The sequence below is a fragment of the Euprymna scolopes genome, chromosome 19 (assembly GCF_053919585.1).
Source record: "Euprymna scolopes isolate OS-2025 chromosome 19, ASM5391958v1, whole genome shotgun sequence".
NCBI lineage: Eukaryota > Metazoa > Mollusca > Cephalopoda > Sepiida > Sepiolidae > Euprymna > Euprymna scolopes.
Window position 1 is genome coordinate 23,443,851 of NC_136500.1, and position 23,772 is coordinate 23,467,622.

The 23,772-nt window shown below is 31.1% G+C and overlaps 1 protein-coding gene across 8 annotated transcripts in view; it reads left to right on the forward strand.

The window, feature by feature from the left end:
- Positions 1–23,772, forward strand: part of LOC145303489 (uncharacterized) — a 731,279-nt gene that overhangs the window by 541,170 nt on the left and 166,337 nt on the right. For all 8 annotated transcript variants that reach the window (XM_080144908.1, XM_080144909.1, XM_080144911.1 and 5 more), the window contains 7 exons: positions 109–672; positions 5,758–5,784; positions 7,391–7,417; positions 8,936–8,962; positions 11,743–11,766; positions 12,914–13,477; positions 20,746–20,772. In XM_080144908.1, the coding sequence (XP_080001034.1) occupies positions 109–672; positions 5,758–5,784; positions 7,391–7,417; positions 8,936–8,962; positions 11,743–11,766; positions 12,914–13,477; positions 20,746–20,772 (1,260 nt within the window). The remainder of the gene's footprint in view (positions 1–108; positions 673–5,757; positions 5,785–7,390; positions 7,418–8,935; positions 8,963–11,742; positions 11,767–12,913; positions 13,478–20,745; positions 20,773–23,772) is intronic.

The following is a 23,772-nucleotide window of genomic DNA, read 5'->3' on the forward strand; positions in this document are numbered from 1 at the left end:
TCGGATAATTTATAATCTGGAAACCGTGACACACATATGTATGTTAAAGGTACAACCGTATTAATACATACATTTTTTAAAATCTTTTGTTTTTTTTTTTCTTTATAGGATATAACACAGCTAGAATTGAAATTATATTTATTCTGGACTCCCCACAAATCATTGGTGAAGCCAAATTCTGGAAGGTAAAGAATTTTATCAAATCAGTTATTCGGTATTTCCGAATCGCTCCACATCATGTTCAGGTTGGATCTATTATATATAACTCGTTTGTGCGGGATGGATTCCAGTTCACCAATCACAAGCATATGAGACGAGTACTTCGGTCGATTGACAATCTTTCCGGCAATCAAAAAATGTCAAATAGAATGGGAGCTTTCAGTCTTGACAGGAAGAACCCACCGAAGGATTCTGCCAAGAAAAAGTCCGATGTCAGTCATGTTGCTGTTGTGGTTACAGATCAAAGGAAGGTTGGCCTCTTCTGGACAATCGAACAGGCTAGATTTTTGAAGGGCGCAGATGTGAAAGTTTTTGTTGTTGCGGTCGGACCAGTGAATTTGAACATCCTGGAAAGAATAGCCAGTACTCCTTACGGATGGTTCATACTTGATGTGCCGTCCTATGCAGTACTCGGAAAATATGAGTGGGTGTTGGCATACAGAATATACTGGGGTAAGTTAAACCTGCTTTTTATTTTTTCTGCTTGTAATAAATTAAATATAAAATCTATATATGTGTAAAAGTGAGAATGTGTGTGCGTGTGTGAAGACACTTCTCAACCTATATACTCAGTCAATTTTTTATCTACAAACTTGAAATTTGGTATATAGTGTATTCAGACATGTGGAAATTTTTTTAACTAGTTTTTATCTGAAAAAAAAAAAAACGAGCTACAAAATGGTCAAAATTGAAAAATTGGTAGGTGAGGGTCATCAGATTTTTATCCGTTTGTCAACTGTTCCATGAATGCGTTTGCGTGAATGGTTCACATAAAAGATGCTTTATGTTGAGAATAAGTAGGTTTGAGAACACTTTCTAAAGATCATGTCAAGCTGGCATAATGGTTATTGTACTTGACTCACTGTCTTTAGGTTTTGGTTTCGATCTCAGCTCGATCATTTTTTTACTTACAAGAAGTGAACTGTTTAGGAAAAACATAATACTCGCATGCACAGTTTCTGTATGAATTAAATAAAATATTCATGCAGATTTTATGACCGCGCAACATTGGGTGGCCTGCTAGTATCCAATAAAGTAATTAAAAATGCATAATATTATTTTATGAAATGCATACCATATACATATAGACATATAACAAATCACTCAATAGATCACAGGCTATACACACATATATCTGTATAATTAGCAGGGGGACCCGGCGTTGTCCGGAATTGATTGAGTGCATGCTTAATCCACAATAAATCCACAATAAGTACATTGCACTGTAGAGAACATACTGTTGATTTTATAAAATTATTTTTATATATATTGGCTTGAATTAAAGTTTAAAATGCAAAAGTTAAGTATCATGCTTCAATTCAGCTCTAAACAGAAACATTAATTTCTAAACACACCCATGTCATATCAAAAGACCTACTGTTGATTTTATATGTCTGACTTTACTGCTTGTGCACTAATAATGGCTTGAATTTAAGTTTCAAATGAGAAAGTCAAGTATTGTGGTGTATAGTGTGTTGTGCATTAAAGGGAAACGGAAACAAATATTTGGAAGTGCGCCCCTGTCATATCCTATAAGATCCTACTGCTGATTTTCGGTTTGTATGATAACAAAACTTTTCAAATGCATTTATAATGTTAGGCTGTGTAAAGTGTTAACTTTTGTCAAAATCATCTGTTCCTTCTTTCATTTCGATTTTTATTTCGATTATTGATACTTATTAAGGACATTTCGATACAAAACCTAGCTCAGAACACTGCCAGGCACATAAAGTACCTTCGTATAAAATTTCATTAATATAGGCCCAGCCATTTTCAAGTCCATAAAGAATGAAGTCACACACACACACACACACACACACACACACACACACACACACACACACACACACACACACACACAAGACATACGTACACGGACAAAGTTCCTCTTATATAGTAGAAATTATTTCAGGTTAAAAATATTCAAATGAATTATAACAAGGTTTATACAAGTGTTCAATACAAAGAACAAGCTGTACTTTTTATTTGTATGTTTCAGTCAACTAATCATAAATAACTAGAAGCATCTTCAGGCGATGTAGATTATCCAAAAGTTCATTAAGGACTGAACTTTTGGGAAAACAGCATCACAACAGTCTTTACTTATTTATAACTGGCTGACTGAAACATGCTCCTAAATGTGTAGTGGTGCTTTAATGTTTATGTAAAAATAAATGAAAATGTGTGTATATATATATATATATATATATATATATATATATGCTGCAACTATAATGTTTATAAAGATTCAAATGGCTCATGTTAAAACTTGAGCCAAATCAGAATATTAGAGAATAATACAGTTCAAGTAAAACAATAGCTTTATTTTTTATGGGATTTAAATCTGGAGAACAGGCTGGCCATCGCATTATTTCCCCGTGTCTGGCAAAAACTCTCTTCAGATATTCAGTGGCATCCTTGCAGAATGAGACGGTGCATTATCATGCATGAATACCATCTTTTTCCGGAATGCCAAATTCTTCTTGTGCCAGGGTTCCAAGTGTTCCTTAATTAAGTCAATGTAGAGTTTGGCGGTAATTTTCACTTCATCTACGACTCTGAAAGGTTCTACCACCTAATTGCCAATGATTGCAGCACAGAAACTCACACCACCACCTCCTTGTTGACGCCTGATCTTTTGGGGATGTAGACCCTAATTATGGTACCATCTTCTCCTCCGCCCATTTGGTCCATCAAGGGTCGCTCGACTCTCATCTGTGAACAAAATAGTTTGAAAATTCACCTCCATGTGATCTCTTGCCTACTCCATCCTCTTTTTCTTGTGGAATCCTTCAATATAGGGCGGACCTCTGGCTTTCCAAATTTTGCAATCGTTTTCAGGATATGGCAACGAGTTGATTTGAGCACATCAGGAATGTCAGCTTTTTCAAAAACTTGTTTGCTAGTTTCAAATGGGTTATGGCGAACTTCTCTATTGATCTTGCTCATTGTTCGACGTGACGGATATGATTTCTTACAAATTTTCCCTTTGTCAGAACGCCCGTTGCAAAGTTGAGGGTTAGTACAATAATTTTTGATTGCACGATGATCACGGTGTAATTCTTTGGCAATTTCTAAGGTGGAAATCTTATTATGGAGCCTTTGAACAATTTTAGACTTCTCAGCTTGACTTAAAGCACCTTTACGTCCCATCTTGTATATAAAGTTGGCACGTTGAAAAAACTCTACATCACCAAAATGGCTGCTGTTTACTCGCTATTGCTCAGATCAGCTTAAAATTTTATATCTGCACATGCGTTAGTGTTGCCGTACAACGTGCGAATTTTCATTGTAAACTATCGGAGTTAGAATAAAAATATCGATTTGCATATAATTCTGACACGGGGTATATATATATATATATATATATATATATATATATATATATATATATATAAATAAATGTTTGGAGGTACAGAATTTATATACAGTCTTGAATAAAATAGGCGGAAGTTTCTCAAGAGCTCTTTCGGTTATCATCTCATCAGGAGAAAATCGATAGCGTACAAAATAATATTATATCGAAAATAAAGAGTTCTAATGGGGAACTTATTGAATGTGCCAAAAGTACGGGGACACTAAAAAAAATTTATTAACGTTTAAAAACGATTAAAATATTGGCACAATGAGGGGGAAAAAAAAAAAAAAAAAAAAAACAAAAAAACGGGCGAAATGATTAAAAGTTCCCCAAAGAGAAACAATGCGTTTGATGTTTCCTTTTGCCGGCACAAAGAAGGTTGCGTTTTTTTTTTGTTTTTTTTTCCCCCTCGTTGTGCCAATATTTTAATCGTTTTGAAACGTTAATAAATTTTTATTACTAGTAATATTGTTTTTTTTTTATATATTATTTATACAACTCGAGTTACCCTTTGCATATTGGATGGTGGACCTGTAAATTCACCCTTGTCCGTTTGTCTGTCCGTCCGTTCGTCTGTCCACACTTTTCTGAATAACTATGAATTTTTGGAAATTTTGCACAAACATTAAATATGATATGAGTAAAAAAGTAACAGAACAGATTTTCCAGGAAAACTCCGGTTGCTCTCCGAGGGGTGCCTTTCGGGTTAAAATGGCTAAAATTGACACTTTTGGGCTTATTAAAAAAAATTTGATGCCTTGGATTTTTATAAAACCTTTTGAAAAGTTGTAACTAACTGATTTCTATATAATTTTGTTTGTCAATACTTTTAGGGTTAATAAAAATACTTCATTTTTGGGACTATTTTACCATATTTGTCCAAAAATTTTCTGTGTATGGCTATTTAGCAGTTTTGCGTGGTGCTGAACTCAAATTTAAATATATTAAAGCATGGGGACTTTTGGAGCTACATGGGAGGGGGGAGAGGGACAAATGAAGTACTTAGTCATTTCTTTTTCTGTATGGAGCAGAATTTACATATGTTAAGGCCTAAAAGTGCACCGTTTGTTCATTTTCACCAGAATTTGACATCCCCTGGGAACTTTTGGGGCTAAATGCTGGAGGAGGGGGACAAATGCTGAACTTAGTAATTTTTTTATGCCTCGTTCACTGTGCACTCACGGAGGACGATGTATGCGCTTGGTATATTAGCTTTCTTTACTGAGTGTTGATAAATTGATTTATAGTCAATATAAAATAATATTTGATTGGGTTTATCGCATGATTCATATGTATATTGTTTATATAGTTAATGGTGATGTCTATTTTATGGCTTATATAAATGGTCATTTTTAAGTTCATTTCCTTATGCAACTATATAGTTTTTGAATTTTTTAAAACTATATAAAAACTAATAAAAAACTGTTTGTGAATTTTTGGGTCCTTCATTTCATCAGTAAGTCACTCATCTCCTGCAATCGCTGAATCAACTTGATTTCTTGAATTCAAAATAGTCTTAAGTTTTCAGGGGTCATCAGTTGTTTACCACGAAACACTGTTTCGAGGATTTAAAAAGAAAACAGTATATTAAATCATAGCTCCCCAGCAGTGTGGATCAAACTAACCTTTCTTAAACAACAGAAAAACAAAAAATGTTCCGGATATCATATCTAGTTTTCTGCTTCAGATTAAGTAGGCTAACCTAATCCAAATTTTCCTTACCTGTGCCAGTCGCTCTTGCCTACGAAAAGAAAAGTATTTTTTTACTTAAAAATCTGATGGATTTCTATGATTTGAGCGAATCCATTAGACTACTTTACCATCACCTTCTTTGTTGATATTATATTATTTATATATTTACATTTTTATTTACTCATAATTTCTTTCTCTCTCTCTCTCTCTCTCTCTCTCTCTCTCTCTCTCTCTCTCTCTCTCTCTCTCTCTCTCTCTCTCTCTGTATATATATATATATATTCTATATATAGTCTTTTAAAATTATATAAAAATTTAAAATTTTATAAATACGTACACGAGATTTTTTATCATGCATAACTTTTTCTTTATTATACTTGACTAATATATATATATATATATATATATATATATATATATATATATATATATATATATATATATATATATATATATATGTAATGTATCGCTTCATTTTATCATTGCAGGTTATGACAGAAAATGGATTATGAAAGGTTTGTATTTTGCACCTAAACATTTTTTAACCAAATTCACACTTGTTTCTTTTTCATGGCATATCAATATATTTGGGGGTCATTCATACCTCATGTTAAAGGTTACTTCTCTGTTATTAGTTGGGTATAACTAAAGTCAACATTTTACTCATAGTTTTTTTTTTAAGGGTGATTATGATTTACTCATAGTGTGGGGGGGTTATACATTATACCTTTTCCAAGAGTATTAGGCAGAGATGGGATAATTCCAATTTTTCCCGATTCGTATACAAATGACTGATTCTGTTTACAATTTCCGATTCTGATACAATTATTGATTCTGATTCCGATACTTTTAAAGTATTTCAATATGCAGCTATAAATTTGTTCCTTGTTTTTTTTTTGGGGGGGGGGGAGAGCTGAATTATCGTAAATATTCATGCATGTATTTTTCATAAATGTAAAAATACATTTGTGGATGGGGGCGATCTATAGATATTAGTTTTATTGGTAGTTCAAATTACATAATTATTATTTCATCAGTAAGACCGGAAATGGAAAAGTAAGTCTTACACAAAGGCAAAAAAAAAAAAAAGACAATTGAAAGAATTGTTTTAGCCTTGGAAAATTGGCACAATTTAGTCCGGTTACGATACTGATGCTGAAACCCTCACAAGTTTGATTTTTCTGATTCCCAATTTCGATTCGGATTAATCGTCTCAACACTAGTATTAGGTACAATACTGGAGGGGTATTTTTATACTTTTCTTAGCCTGACAGTAATTAATATTGTTATTCACCTTTTGTTTTAGTTCTTCATTGTTAACAGTTTCCTTTTTGTTCTTCAAAGTTCCCCTCTATTAATAGAGGAGATGCTCCATACGCAACCTGGGGGACATGTTAGATGAGTTGAAAATACAGCATACCATGTGTTGGAATAGTTTGTCAGTGATAAATTCTCACGTCAGGCTGGCCTAACATGCTATTGTACAGAGAAACTGAAAACATCTGAGGATTGTGTCTGGTATGCATTCAGTTAAATGAAACACATTATACAAACAATATCGACCAGGACTAAATATTAAAATGACAGAAAGCAAATAAAAACCAAAATTTTGTTTTAAATATGACAGAAAGCAAACCCAAACTAAAATTTTGTTTTCTAACAACATAGACCAATATATGACTGAAACGATTTATGTGTGCAGTTTATGTTATGGAAGTTATCAAGCACACTTGAGGTAGTATTGGGACGATTAATCAGAATCATAATAGGTAATCGAAAAAATTGGAATTTGTGTGGGTATCGGAATCAGTATTGTATTTGGGAAAATTTGTGTCTATTTTCCAATGCAAAAAAAGATAATTTTAACAGTTATTTTTTTATTTGATTTTATTTAAAATTTAATTTTCCACTGCGAATATTAAAGATAAAATAATAAATATTTATTGATTTTAATTTTTTAAATAAATATTCAGAGATTTTTAAAGAATCGGAATCCGTAATTGTATCAGAATCGGGAAAATATTAGAATTGTCATATCACTAGTAGTAAAAAATGACTTTACTTCATTTTTAAGATTAATTTTGGATAAAGTTTCTAATACTTTATTTTTTCAAATTTCAGGTTATGAAAAGGCTCTGGAATATCAAGGTTTGTATATGAATTATCTATATATTAATACACATAAGTACTACAATATTTATAAATATATTAAGACTGACAGAAGTAATCTATACCTCATTTCTATATCTTTATCTTATCTCCCTATATCTGTATTTTATTTACCTTCTCTTCAGGAGGTTTGACAATAGTGTTTTGAAATGCAAATCAAGTAGGATTAGCAGGCTCTAGCCTACAAAACTGTCTGAGCATAAATGTTGCTAGAGACATCTATGGTGATTCTCATATAGAAGGTAAAGCCTGGGGGGGGGGACCTCCTAGAACTAAACAGAATCATACCTTAGCAACAATGTCATTGTTGAACTGACTGTCGAAGACATACACTGACTGATCCAGATGATATGTACATGTAAGGTATATTTTCCATTTTCATTTAGTCTGTTTTCACTCTTTATGTCTACTGAACTATTCTCCCAACTCCCCATCAGATATGTGTTTATTTTCTTTCTATTTCTCGTCTCCACTTTTATACACAATTAAACGGTCTATCTTTAATTCTTGGAAGTTATTTCTAATTCTTGACATTTCTTGTGTTCCTTAAATCTTTAAAAATAAATTTATATCAAACGATTCGTAGTTTTAACTTTTCTTATTTGGTAAATTTGCTGATTAATCCTTTTAACTACTCTCCCTCTCTTTAAAAAAAATAGATTGCACTTTTTCTAGGTGATAACCTGCGAAGAAAAAAAGCCGTCTGAACACAGTCAGCTTACAGGCCAAAGAGAGGCTTTACTTCCTTAATTACTTTGTATCACTTCGAACTTCTTGTCCGTCATGCAATTTCCCATACATGCAGCTCTGATTTTACTCGTTTATTTCTAAAGGAATTTTCCAATGTGCTCAATAATATGCAGAGTGTTATTATAGTATAAATTCTTATATTTATACAAACATTTTGAATACCTATGTGCTTACTTGCTTCAACTAGACCCCGTTTGCAATGTAAATTTGTTAAACTGAATTAACCTAATATATAGTAGAGTTGAGTTAATTAATGCTTGTTCCACTAAAGCTTTATTCTTATATATCTGGTTCATACTAAATACATGCTAAAATATTCTTTAGTTTTGGGATTGAGTTAGGTTTAATAACAAAATCAATATTAATTGTTCTAATTAACCATAATTTGCTATGACAGAATGGTGTAGGGTATAAATTCTGAATTCCTCGTCGCCAGTGTTGTAGCCTTGAAAGCCGATAATAATCAAAACAAACACAGTGATATAGTTTACAAAAAGAGTATTAGGAAAAGTATTTTACAGAAGAACGTTATGATTCTTGCGGCCAATAATTGCTACCAATCGCTACGCCGTAACGTGTGGAATGTATTTATAGTCTCTGGGTAAGTCCATTATTCCAAAATAGGTATTATCAGCTTGCCACATAAGACAATAATATATTAATTATACATGCCCGCATCTTTTTTACTTAATTTAATTGTTCTGTCTTATTACAGTTTAATTAATATGCTTTTCTAATTTATTGCAGATGATGAAGAGAAATATGGCTACCTTGGTTTGTATTAGTTTTCTGTTGAAATTATTGCATGAATTCGAGTGGCTTCCGTTTTCTATTAATTTAATGTTAGAACATTGAAAGTTATCGTTATATCTTTTTCATTTTGTAATAGAAATTATGTGCTTGGTGAGATAATCGAAGATCTATTTTAAAAATATGTCGTTTAAAGCAAAAACAATATTACATACTTAATTGCCATGTCGAGAATGGTAATATATCCAAAACTTACGAAAATTCATCGAGCAGAACAACTGCGATTGTGTTTTTAGTAAAATAAAAAAAAGGGTATATCGTTGTATGGCACAAAGGTTTGACTCCATTACGATGCACTTTAAAATATGTGTTACGAATTATGTCACACCTCTGTGTGAATTCTTCACCGTCTACATAAAACAATTAAGAAAAATGCAATTTATCCAATTGTCTGTAAAAATTACATTTAACTATAAATAACTTTCTTCTCAGGGAATTTCCGTAATTTTTGGGTATATTACTAATTTCAACATGACAGCTAAGTACGTACTATTGCTTTTACTTAAAATGACATTATCAATTTGTGGACTCTTTCTCAACAACCAGTATTCATTATAAATTCAAACTATGTTTCAAAAATGTTTAAATGAAGATTAATAAATTCAAATTATGTACATTATTTGAACCACTATTCTTACCTTCATTATTATTGTCACAATTTTCAGGTGTATCTTTTCTAAATTTGGTAAACTATATGTTTGGCTCGGAAACGTATATGCAATTTTGAAACATTGTTTAATCTATAGGTGTAGATTGTATTTGTTCCGTTAGCAATAACAGGGTATTAATTAATACTTCTACCCAGTCATGGCTGACAGAACAAAAACCATTAAAGACGTGAGAACTTAAGCATGATACATTGATAGCAATGGTATTTCACACTTTATCGTGACAGATTAACGTGAATGTGATTTGAACTTGAGCATGCAATATCAGTTGATGGACAGGGTGTTTAATTGATATTCTTTCATTAAGTGATGGGTGAACAATGATTTACACACCGGCATTGTTGTTATGAACCAACTGATGAACCACTTTATGTTTATAAAATAAATTTATTAAAAAAGCCCACTTTATTTGTCTAAAATAAATTTATTTAAAATAACACTTTACGTTTATAAAATAAATTTATTTAAAAAAAAAACTCCATTTTTGTAAAATAATTTGATTTAAAAAACAAACCCACTTTATGTTTATAAAAAAAAATTATTTAAAAAAACAAACTCATTTTATGTTTATAAAATAAGTTTATTTAAAATTATGTTTATGAAATAGTGTTGGTAAAAACAACAAGACCACTTTATTTTTATGGAATAGTTTTGGTCAAAAATGACAAATTGACTTTATGTTTATGAAATAGTTTTGGTCAAAAATTACAAACTGACTTTATGTTTACAAAATAGGTTTATACAAAAAGACTAACACAGTTATGTTTATAAAATGGGGTTGTATAAAAATACTAACCAATTTTATATTTATAAAATAGGTGTATATAAAAAGATCAACCAACTTCATGTTTCTAAAATAGGTTTATATAAAAAAGACTAATACATTCAATGTTTATAAAAATGTCACTCGAACTTTTAACTACAAACACGTATCCCCTTCTTTATGGGTCCTGGATATGACCTTAAACTATATCCGATGGTGAGGCCTCAGCTTGCGAGCTTTGGGGAGTGTGGAGCCACCCCTTAATTGCTATTGCTCCCAGATTCACTCTGACCCGGAGTGGTAGGACCTGTTAGGGTCCCAACTATGGGTTAAATAGAAACCGACTTGAAAAAGAAAACAAATATATTCTATTAAAAACGTGAAAAGGGTTAATATGCTGTAAAACAAAAACAAACAACCAATCTTTCTTTATGTAACATGACGAATCCTATTTTTGATGCGTCTATTCAAACGGCAAATTTCGCACTTAAAATACTTTTTTAAAAATGAAGCCTGACAAATAGATATACCGACTCACTAATGGTCTAAGGCGTTTAAAGAAATGCATAAATCCATTTCAAATCTACAAATGAAATTATATTAAAACATTAATTTATTTTACATTCTGAATACAGTATGATTTACCTGACCATAAACTAAACTATAAAATCAGTATTACTACAAAAAATCTCGAGTTAGTTTGTTTGTATTAAAAGTAGAAATATGTGATTGAATGACAAAAAGGAATAGACAGTAGATTTACAATCTCAATATCCGAGTTGAATCTCATATATATTTAAATAACTTTTTTTTAAATGAATATGCACTTAATGAATTTATAGAAACTAAGATAACATAACGAGATGAAAAATATTGCATTGGTATTTTTTTTAAAATGAGCTTTTTATTTGAGTAAACAAATTGTATTCACCATTCGTTCGAACTGAATTATTCTTGCTTAAAATAATTTCTAGCTATTTCCAATAAATACAATACGTAAATGCATTCATCGTAATTACTTACTCTCATGCAAATACTAAGTGATTATCTTTCTTTGTACTTGCTATAACTAGTTATAACTAGCTATAACTCGTTATTACTAGCTGTAACTAGCTATAAGTTGTTATCCGCTACAACTAGCTGTAACTAGCTATAACTTACTAATAGCTATAACTAGCTATAACTAGATATAAAGCAGTAATAGCTAGGTTTGACATACTTGTACCAACACTAAAATTATTGGTTAAAAATACTTTTATGAATTTTTATCTTTACCTAAATTACTTGTTTTTTTTTATTTTTTAAATTTACAGTTAAAAAAGAACTGGAATTGAAAGGTTAGTATCGTTTCATTATTTAAGTTTTTTAACAAGTTTTTGATATTGGTATATATTCAATTAATCAGTGGTAAATAACAAAAGAGATATTACGTCATTATACAAGAAATGTCTTTACAAAACTAAGTGCGTTTGCGGCTTGATTAAAAACCAACTTTTGAGAAATGTGGCACTTTAACGTCTGAATTGTGTCTTGAATTTTCCGATTCAAGTAAAGTCTGATAAAAAGTAGGAATACGTCGTTTGTCTTCTTGAATGGACAGAGACTACATTCAAATGTGTATGAAAAAAAAAGAGCTTTCAGGTTCACAACACTAAAAGTAAGTGCCTTGTGATTGGTCAAGAAAAATTGTCTTATCCAATCAAATCTGGCTATTTTGGAATACAAGAGGCATAATTATTTTAGGGGAAATATGATTGTAATATATTTGATAATATTTGACCCTTTAAAGAAACAATAAAACAGTAATTAATCACTTCAAAACATTTTGCTTTTATGAACTTATTTCATCTCAAAAGAAAAATTATTATTTGAATAAATTACATAAATACCGCGATTATGACGATTGTGAATAGAAAAAAATACCACAGTTTAGTCTAATATTATTTGAAGAATGTTACAATTTTGTCCGTGATTATTTTTAAAATGAAACAGTTTTATCTCTGGATATTTAAAAATGACACACTTCTCCCTGAGAATATTGGAAAAGAACATGAATGTTGTGTCTCAGAATATTTTAAAAAATAACACTGAAAAAATAACAATTTTTCTGTTAATATTCTAAAATTTCACATTTCTATCTCTTGAAAAATAACGCAGTTTTACCTGTAAATATTAAACTCATTTCTGTCTGAATATTTAAAAAAATGTTCCCTTTCTGTTAGTGAATGTTTTAGAAAAGATGCTTTCCTGTGTAAATATTCGAAAAAAAAAGCCATAGTTCAATGAATGTTTTCGTAGTGCCACATCTTTGTCTGCAGCTATTTCTACAAATTCCGTCTGCTACATTTCAGTTTCTAGAATAAAGATTTGAAAATGATCTTAATCTGAAATTTAAATTTAGGCATAGCTTAGAATTACAATTCTGATTTTTAAAATTTTTGATGATATTCAAATCAATGATTCCATTTTTCTTCTTTTTTAAAGGGTATAACTCTGCCAAACTTGACATTGTCTTCATTGTGGACATGTCGGATGACATTGGTGACGTCAACTTCCGGAAGGTGAAATCCTTCATAAAATCCTTTGTCAAGTACTTCCGCATATCACCAAATCACGTAAAGGTTGGCAGTGTCACTTACAGCACCAAGGTACATGATAACTTTAATCTGAACAGCTACAAAGATCTGAGGAAAGTTCTTCGAGCCGTGGACAGCATTCCATATATTAAAGGTGGACAGCATACAAGCCAAGCTCTGCGATATGTCAGGAAGGTGTCATTCACTGAGAAGTCTGGATCCAGGAGTTATGTACAGAGTCTTGCCATTTTAATAACCAGTGGAAAATCCAAAGATCCCGTTAAAACGGCAAAACAAGCTGATTTGTTGAAACGGGAAGGTGTGAAAATTTTTGTTGTGGCTGTTGGCAAAGTCGATATGAAGAATGTATTGGAAATTGCAAGCAAACCTACTGATTGGTTTATAATCAAGGTATCAGACTACACAATACTGGAGAAATATGTATGGATACTGGCATACAGAGTTTACTGGGGTAAGTAAAATATATTAATGACGTCATGAAATATGGTGTAACTCTTGTATATCATGTTTTGAAATTTCTGTGATGAGGATTGATAATGTGTATTATGCGGACTACTATTTTCACAATGTTTCAGTCAATATAACATTTGACCATTTTCGGGTGTGTCTTATTGGACTCTAAAAACTTTATTTAAAACTTGGGAAATTTTATGGAATTTCAAACAGAACCCTTTATTTATAGGGGTAGATTATTCTTGTTACATCAGGCATGACCGAGTAGAAATCTTAAGCAATTATTAATTAATTCTTAGTATCGCCTGTACTGAAGATTGAACCTTAAACCTGCAAAAGACTGTCACTTAAAACTGATTAAAAAAAACTAGAAGGAAGACACTTTGATTTAGCCATCCATTTAGCGAGTTTATTAAAACTGATATACCTAAATAATTTTATAAAATTATCGACAATTATTTTAAATAAAACGTAGCACTAATCTAAAAATAAAATTAAGGTGTAACACTCTTCCATGATACACATTAAAAATGCAATTATCTTTTCAAATAAATCTAAAATCATTAAACTAAAGCTGAATAATATAAACCAGGAGACCTTAAAAATTGAGAAAAATGTAATTGTAGGGAAAAAGAGCAATGTCCATTGAAAGGTGAATGTCTAACTAAGAGCATTGCCTATAAATGTAATGATACAGTGAGTGATACAATCGCAGAATATATAAGATCAATAAAGGGGCCGTTAAAATGTAGATATAAAAACTATATATAAGCAATAAGGAAAGCATGTAGGTTAGGTATAGACAAAAATACTATATAACTAGCATCCTACATAAAAGAACTTAAAGGAACAAAATAATGAATACTCCATGGAATCGACCATCTTAGTTAAAACTAATAAATATACCCCTAATGAAAGAGAGATATGTAAACGATATATCACTAAATCAGTACAGATTCGAATGCATACGGCCAATATTATAAACAAACGTAATAAGACTATAAGAGGCAGCTTGCATAAGGATAAAAACAAGCATAAAAAGTTTGATCGTGAAATAATGAATAGATTAAACGACTATATATTGGATAAAACTTATAAAAACGAGAAAGAAAATATATATTGATTTTAAATAATTGACTGGAAAATTACAAGGTAGATGGAATGAAAAGGAAAAATAAAAATTAAGTAATAATATTATCACGCAATGAATAAATATATAATATTATCACACAATGAATAAATATATAATATTATCACACAATGAATAAATATATAATATTATCACACAATGAATAAATATATAATATTATCACGCAATGAATAAATATATAATATTATCACGCAATAAATAAATATATAATATAATCACGCAATGAATAAATATATAATATTATCACACAATGAATAAATATATAATATTATCACACAATGAATAAATATATAATATTATCACGCAATAAATAAATATATAATATTATCACACAATGAATAAATATATAATATAATCATGCAATGAATAAATATATAATATTATCACGCAATGAATAAATATATAATATTATCACGCAATAAATAAATATATAATATTATCACGCAATGAATAAATATATAATATTATCACGCAATGAATAAATATATACTATTATCACGCAATAAATAAATATATAATATTATCACACAATGAATAAATATATAATATTATCACACAATGAATAAATATATAATATTATCACGCAATGAATAAATATATAATATTATCATGCAATGAATAAATATATAATATTATCACGCAATGAATAAATATATAATATTATCACACAATGAATAAATATATAATATTATCACACAATGAATAAATATATAATATTATCATGCAATGAATAAATATATAATATTATCACACAATAAATAAATATATAATATTATCACACAATAAATAAATATCTAATATTATCACGCAATAAATAAATATATAATATTATCATGCAATGAATAAATATATAATATTATCACACAATAAATAAATATATAATATTATCATGCAATGAATAAATATATAATATTATCACACAATAAATAAATATATAATATTATTACGCAATAAATAAATATATAATATTATCATGCAATGAATAAATATATAATATTATCACACAATAAATAAATATATAATATTATCACGCAATAAATAAATATATAATATTATCATGCAATGAATAAATATATAATATTATCACACAATAAATAAATATATAATATTATCACACAATAAATAAATATATAATATTATCATGCAATGAATAAATATATAATATTATCACACAATAAATAAATATCTAATATTATCACGCAATAAATAAATATATAATATCATCATGCAATGAATAAATATATAATATTATCACACAATAAATAAATATCTAATATTATCACACAATGAATAAATATATAATATTATCACACAATAAATAAATATATAATATTATCACGCAATAAATAATATATAATATTATCATGCAATGAATAAATATATAATATTATCACGCAATAAATAAATATATAATATTATCACACAATAAATAAATATATAATATTATCACGCAATAAATATATAATATTATCATGCAATGAATAAATATATAATATTATCACACAATAAATAAATATATAATATTATCACGCAATAAATATATAATATTATTATGCAATGAATAAATATATAATATTATCACACAATGAATAAATATATAAATAGTATATTACCCTGAAATAATATGCAATTTGGATGATTGGACATACTGTAATCATGCAATTTAAAATAACAGAGGTTAATAATGATTACGATAGAATAAATATGAAATGAAATAATATACCTGACAAATAACGTAAATACTTCTAGAAAAGTTGTTTTCTTCATTAATTTTGTTTTGAGAGGGTTTCAGCGAACAGGCAAAAAAAAAAAAAAATGCTCAATATCCGAAGATTAGTCTCTTCTTTTCGCATCCCTACTGCCAAAATATCTGGTGAGGAACTTGTCAAATATTTTTTTTTTAAGCGATTACATTTTCGTATTTTTATTTGTTCTTTTATTTTTTAAATTGTTGTGGGGAGTATCAATGAAAATGCTCAATATCCTTAGTAGAGCAGGCGTGTCTAAACCGAACTTCATGTCGACCCGGGCAACGTCAGGTATTCATGCTAGTTAGTAAATAGATAGTAAAAATAAAGGGCTGATTTGACACACTGTTATTATATTAGTAAGATAAACCCATGTGAGTTTTACAGTAAGCAAAGCGCCACTATCATAAAATATAAACAAAACCAGTAACTCGAAAACTGCTTATAATGGCTGGTGTTTAAATCTGGCTAGTTTATATTACGATTGTGAATTTTTGAGATGAGAATTGGTTATTCATATTATTTGAATTTATCGCAACACTATTCTCATCTTGAGTGTAATTTTACCAACGTTTTTGGTTAATATAACCTCCGGCCTTCTTCAAATGTATCCTGTCGAACTCGGAAATGTTTCTGTAAAACTTGAGAATTTGGACAGAATTTTGAACGGAACGTTTTTTACTTCACAGGGGTGGGGGTAGCATACTTTCGTTCCGTCAGCCATGATAAGATAGAGGTCTTAAATAATTCGCAATTGTATTTTCAGGTCGCCCACACTGAGAATTGAACCTTTAAGTGTATACCACTTTTACAGTTGATTTTCCAAATACTCTAACCATTGCCCTACGAATCCTTGCGGAAGCTTGTGAAAAAAAAATTACTCAAGATTAGTTCTTTACCCATCGTTTTTGTGTTTCACTGCAAGAATAGATGAAATTCAGTTCGCTTATTGATGTATAATGTATGCTGGCTAATTGAATAAAATTATAATATTAAAATTAGACGAATGAATGCCAATGCTGGCAACTTGAAATTGAATTATAAAAATCACTGCAAATCTTTAAACTTGGTTCCGGTACTGTGGCGTAGAATTTAAACTTATTGAAAAACTGTAAACATTAGCTAAAGGTATAAAATATTTGATTTTAAATCTACTATAAATATCGCCTACGTTGAAAAGCATTAAATGAATAATAATTTGAAGATTAATCAATAGAAAATAATAAAATGGAACTCTCGCCGCGAAGCTAACAACTTAAGCCCAGACTACCGGAAGTGAAAAAAATAAATAAATAAAATAAAAACGGAAATGCCCGCTACTAACTGTTACAGAATTCAAGGAATTATTGCATTAGAAGGCAAATGTGTTTAATCTGAAAATGTGGATAAAGCGTGCTTGATAATTTATAGGTTGTTGATAAAAACAAATGAATAATTGCTGTATTAACAAGAAATTCCTATTCATGCGCTGTGAAACTTTTGAACACATGTTTCTTCTACGTGCTGATGAATTCTGAATTGTGCCAATTATAATTGATGAAAAGTTATATACTTATACATTAACACGGGGGGGGGGTCTGAAGCACTTGTACGCAATGGGGTACCAATAAAAACAACCATTCTGAAAATGAGTAAATATATATATATATATATATATATATATATATATATATATATATATATATATATTATTTATAAAATAATAAATATATTAAATATAAATAATATTTATAAAATAGTTATTAAGGAACACATGTTTTGCCATATTACGGCTTATCAGCATGGTTGACTATGCCAGGATTCAAACACACAGCAGCCAGGTGCATTAATCGCTTTGTCATGAAGTACCTGGCTGAAATTAAAGTTCTATATTCAGGTTGATAAATCAGACACAATAAACTACTTGGGAGACAGCATTTGATACAGTATTGTAAAATACAGTGTAATTTAATGTGTAGACCTTGCGAAAATTGGACCTCTGAATTATGCCATATTCGCGCGAGTTGCAGGTGCCATGCATGCACTTAAAATTATATTTAAACTATAAATGCCAAAAATGAATCTTCGGAATAAACAACATATTTGTATAACAAAAATATTCTTCTATGATATATTTTAATTTAAAGTTTGCTGTCTCTTCAAAAACACCCTATACAGAGTGAAATGATAAATTTGTTTCTCAGATGAAAACACTACAGCTTTAATTTAAAACTTTTATCGAAAAAAAAATCAATTCAGGTAACTTATGTAGTAGAGCTGGCCACTATTCAATGTAGCCGTCTTCATTCGCTATGTGTCCAGAAGTGGGAGCATAACTTTTCAACAAGTGCTGGCAGGAGCTCTGCGAATACTCAGCGGATGGCAGCGACCATGACTGGCTGTGGTGTTGTGTTGTGGGAGGTCATGTTGGTGATGTTCTCGACATATGGCCAAAGGAAGTAATCCAGTGGGTTCAGGTCGGAGGAGGAGGAGAGAGAGAACCAGTAAGAGAAGGGTACAAAGTTGTAGCACTCCTTTTGAAGCCTTTGGACTTTTCGACCCAGTGTCAGGTCCTGCTGCCACACCCAGAGTCATCCAACGGACCCCTTATTGCACCAAAGGGTAACCACATTTTTCAGCACATCCAGGTACACTTTGGTGTTGACTTTGAAGCTGACTTCGAAGAGGTGAGGTAGCATGATGTAACCTTCACTTGAAACCACACCAAAGACCATAACCGTGGCCAGAAACTTCATTTTCATCAGTCTTTGCATGTCCCTGTTATTCGTGGCAATCCAGTAATGCATTTTGAGGGTACTGGCAATGGTCCTGTTGTCATGACTTGGATTGATAAAGAGCATAAGTAGTACATCAACACATCTCTGATCTTGCTAATTGAACATCGTGTCATTTTCGGAATGACAGAAGGTTTCTATCGCTATTGGGATTTGTCCACAACTGGCCAACTAGTAGATGGTCTGCAACAAAAATAGGAAACTGATTTTCATCACACGGAAATATAATAATGTTACCTTTTCTAGGGTAACAATTTTATCATCCCCTCTCTCTCTCTCTCTCTCTCTCTCTATATATATATATATATATATATATATATATATATATAGTAATTTATAAAAATTAGTTGTTTATCGTTTTTATATATAAAAGCGATAAACAACCACAGAGTTCGCGCATAAGTCTGAGGAGTCCTAGAGTGGATGAAACGCAGAATATTCAGTGTAGCTTAATCGCCATATATATTTTATAAATTACTAACTAGCTCTACCTACGTATTGAGCACTTTTGAAGTAAATACTTAAAGTTTACACATAAATCTATACTTTCGTATATTAATTTTATGTGAGTAAATTAAGTAGTTATATATATATATAGGAAATGATATTAATAATGGAAAAATATATACTGATGCATACACATTTATTGATCAATTTGAAACAAGGGAATGCAATACAGTGTTTAGGGATTATCAAAGCTCTTTATACCAGGCATTTCGAAGCCTAATGCTTCTCACCAGTAGGAGAGGTGCTAGGTAACAAAATAAGGATGCAACGTCTTTATATGGATCAGTATATATTTTTCTATTATCAATATCATTTCCTGTTATATCTTCATTTAGTCTGCATGTCGAGCTTTTTATTGTATTGAAAATCTCCATTGAAAGAATCCCCTTATATACTTTCTTGATCCACTTCATATACATACATACAGGCATGATGATTGCAACGTCTTGTCAGACGAGTGCCACTCCCTCAGACATTTAAAATCCATGAGCCCAAATGTCTGAGGGAGTATCTATACAAATATGATGTTAAAGAGTCTTAGCTTTGTACGACAGCTAAGTCTCTCTCTCTCGGTTCAAAATGTTGAGATCCAGCAACAAGCAAGAGCAAGATAGCCAGCAACAAATTAAACTGCAGACCAGCTTAATGCGGGTGCTGGTCTTCCGCTCTATGGTTTTTTAAATTAGAGATTTGCTTCTCCTTGAAAGGTTGCCTTCACCACGGCTTACGGGAGCCCTCTCTACCCCAATACACATATACACACACACACAAATATACACGGTGCTAGTTGGCCGTTGACCCAGAAAAAGAGTTCATTCGCCCTTTGGAAGGTCTTGTTTTTAATCGTTCAGGGAGACTAGCCGCCCTCCTCACCAAACAAGTCTGGTGGGGGAACCAGTTTAGTCGCCGGTGACCCGACCATGAGGCAGGTAGTACTGGGTTACATGGTACCAGTAGCATATGACATGACCTGACATAACATACAGGCATACATACATACATACATACATACATACACACACATATATATATATATATATTTTGGTAAGGGTTTAATAGGAAATTATTTTCTTTTTTTTTTTTGCAGGTTATGACCGAAAATGGATCATGCGAGGTTTGTAATTATAACATATATTCACCAATGAATGCTAGAATTATTGTATTCCATTATATAACGATTTCTTAAAATTTATTGATAAAGTCATTAATAATGTCTTCCTCTTTCCTCAAACATTTTCTTTCTGTCCATGCAGTGTATTGAGTGACACAAATCGAACAGCATTTTTTTTTTAGTTGTAATAACTTCTGGTTGTGTAAAAAAAAAATACAGAACAATATTTGTCACATGAAAGGGACTTAAACGATGCCATCGGATATTTCAGAAATAACAGCTTTACACATGTTAATAAGCACTTTAAATATAACGAGATACAAGGGTCTTATATACGACATGAAAAGAAACTGGAATCGTAGGAAGATCCTCATAATTCCAGTAATTATAAGAGCAACCAGACACATGAAAAAGAATTTCAAAATCTACAGGCCAAATATACCCGGTGAACATAGTTCAAGAGAGATACACACAATTAGATTTGAAGGTATAGTTAGAATATTAAAAAGATCTCTCGGTTGGAATGTATGAAATAACGGCTGAATGCCTAGCATCCAGTTGGATGCCCCATCCCTGGCTAAAACAAAATGATAAAAAAATTGAACAACAAAATAAAAGGGCACATCTTTTCAAGATAAACAATAAAGAAACTCCAACGTACTTGTCTCCGCATGAGGGATGCGTTACACACAAGGTCGATTTTTAATGTGGAGGAAAATCAGCCCCTCCAAAAGGGGACTCTGGTTTGGAAGAAAAATACAAGTTGACTTTTCCTTCACTGAAAAGACTATGTGTAACATATGGACAGATAATACACTTTACTCCTAGCCAAAAGGCAAAAGAATAAAAAAGAAACAGGCCAAGGATACTAAAGAGGTTGATTTTAGTAAATTCATTTTTCACTCATGCGTTATAACTCATAAAAGCTAAAAGTCACTTGAGGAAATGTGTCAATAAGATGGCTCATATAAAATATTACAAGAGGATTAAAAATGATAAAAGGAATGAACAAACTATTATGTGTTGAATGACATTGAAGTTGAAGACGACCATATTTTAGTCTGCTGACGTGTAGCTATATGTTCCACAGATGGTAAGTTCTTGTCTAAAACCCGTGAGGAAGTAGAAAGAAAAGACGGTACTTGTACAGTTTAATCACGACATTAAAAAATGAAAATATCGAAAAAGGTTATATTGCACGTATCCGTTATGGAATGAAGTGCTCCGAAAAAAAATTTCATTTAATTTCATCAAGCAGATTTTTTTTTACAGCAAAAAAATAATTTTTTATGATACCGTGTAAAAGGTTCGATTTTTAGGAAGAAAAGCTAGTATCAAAGATGGGGAGGGAGTATCGGCGCTTTACATGGAGTTATCTCCCCATGGCGTGTTCAGCAAATTTCATAATGGCTGACTTCAACGCGATCTCATAAGAATATGTTTTTCCGCTGTAAATAAAAAAACTACTCGATCAAATTAAATGAAATCTTTTTTCAGAGATCTTCAGTCCAAAACTGATATGTACAATATAACCTTTTTTTCGATATTTTCATTGATGAATGTCTTGATTATACTGTCCAAGTACCGAAAAGTCATTTGCAGTTATGACTAGAAGACAAGCTCTTGCCCTGAATGTCTTACTAGGAGGAACTAGAGATTGAAGTTCAGTCGAGTATTCATCTGAGCCGAAGTTCAAAACTGTCACTTTTTATTCATGCCCAACTCCTCTCAGACTATGCAAAATGCTCCTTAGGAACACCATTAAAACTATTAAGGAACAGTCGCCTGTTCTTGTAAGTGAGTAAAAATGAGATAGGATAGTCTGAGAATTCGAACCTGGGAAGCTAGGTTTGGAATTAAGAATTCCGATCATAAGTTTAAAATAAATAATACAGATATGTTATTGAAAAGGAATTCGTTGTTAGTAATGTTATTCAAAAAGGAATTTGATGATGCAATTTTGTTAATGAAATGAAATTAAAATTGAGGTTATCTAGATTAGTCGGAAATGAGGTAAGAGAATTTTCTTTGCAAGCATGTGTGGTCGATATACGTGTTTTGGGCATGTTTTAGACAATGTGAGGCATGTCAGGCCAAGGAACCGATATACACGTTGGTATTTCATGCAATGACGTCATGAGTAAGAGATAAGTTCTCAATATAGTTAGAGCTTTAGGAGAGGAGTCAGCAGTCAGAGGGCCAGTCAGTGCCGAGACAGGGTCGACAGAGGGTCAGACAGAGCTGGCATCTGCCTTGGAAGTGAAGGTAGACGTTAAAATCATGTAGAAACTTTGAATTCCTTGATGCGGAACCATTGACCGGCCAAAGAAATAAAAGGACATCATCATTATTTTTTGTAACTGTCGTCTTCGTGCTATGTCATTCTACAAAGGTATTGTGATTTGTATTATAAGAACGTTATATATAAAATCGTCTAAGAATGTGTCTCTATCATCTTAAGAATGTGCCTCCGTCTCAGTATCAAGAAATAATGAATGTTCCTTCATTATGATAAAAGACTGAGAATCAGCATCTCAAGAATATATGTGCTAAAGAAAGATAATGTTTATAGAAACACTCCCAGAACTGTCAAACTGTATAAATGTCAATCTCTCTTCTGTCAATCTATATATATCTAATCCCCTCTCATTGTGTATTGCATGTAGCTATTAAAATGCCCCTGTCTCTGTATTAAAAATGCGCCCTCTTTATATATACCCTGTCTATGTCTTCTCCAATATGAACAAGCAACAACAAATATAACATACGTCATCCTTTCTAAGATAACCCCTATGCAACAAAACAGGTTTGTAACAAGTTACTGTCTACTGGAAAAGAAGTTGCCCATCATCAACTATCATCGTGGTGTCACTCATATGATCCAATCTTCCTTCCTTCTCTCTCTCTCTCTCTCTCTCTTTCTCTTTTTCTCTTTCTCTCTCTCACTCATCATAAAATATTTGTCTTTTTTGGATTTGGATGTACTTTTCTCTTTCATCAACG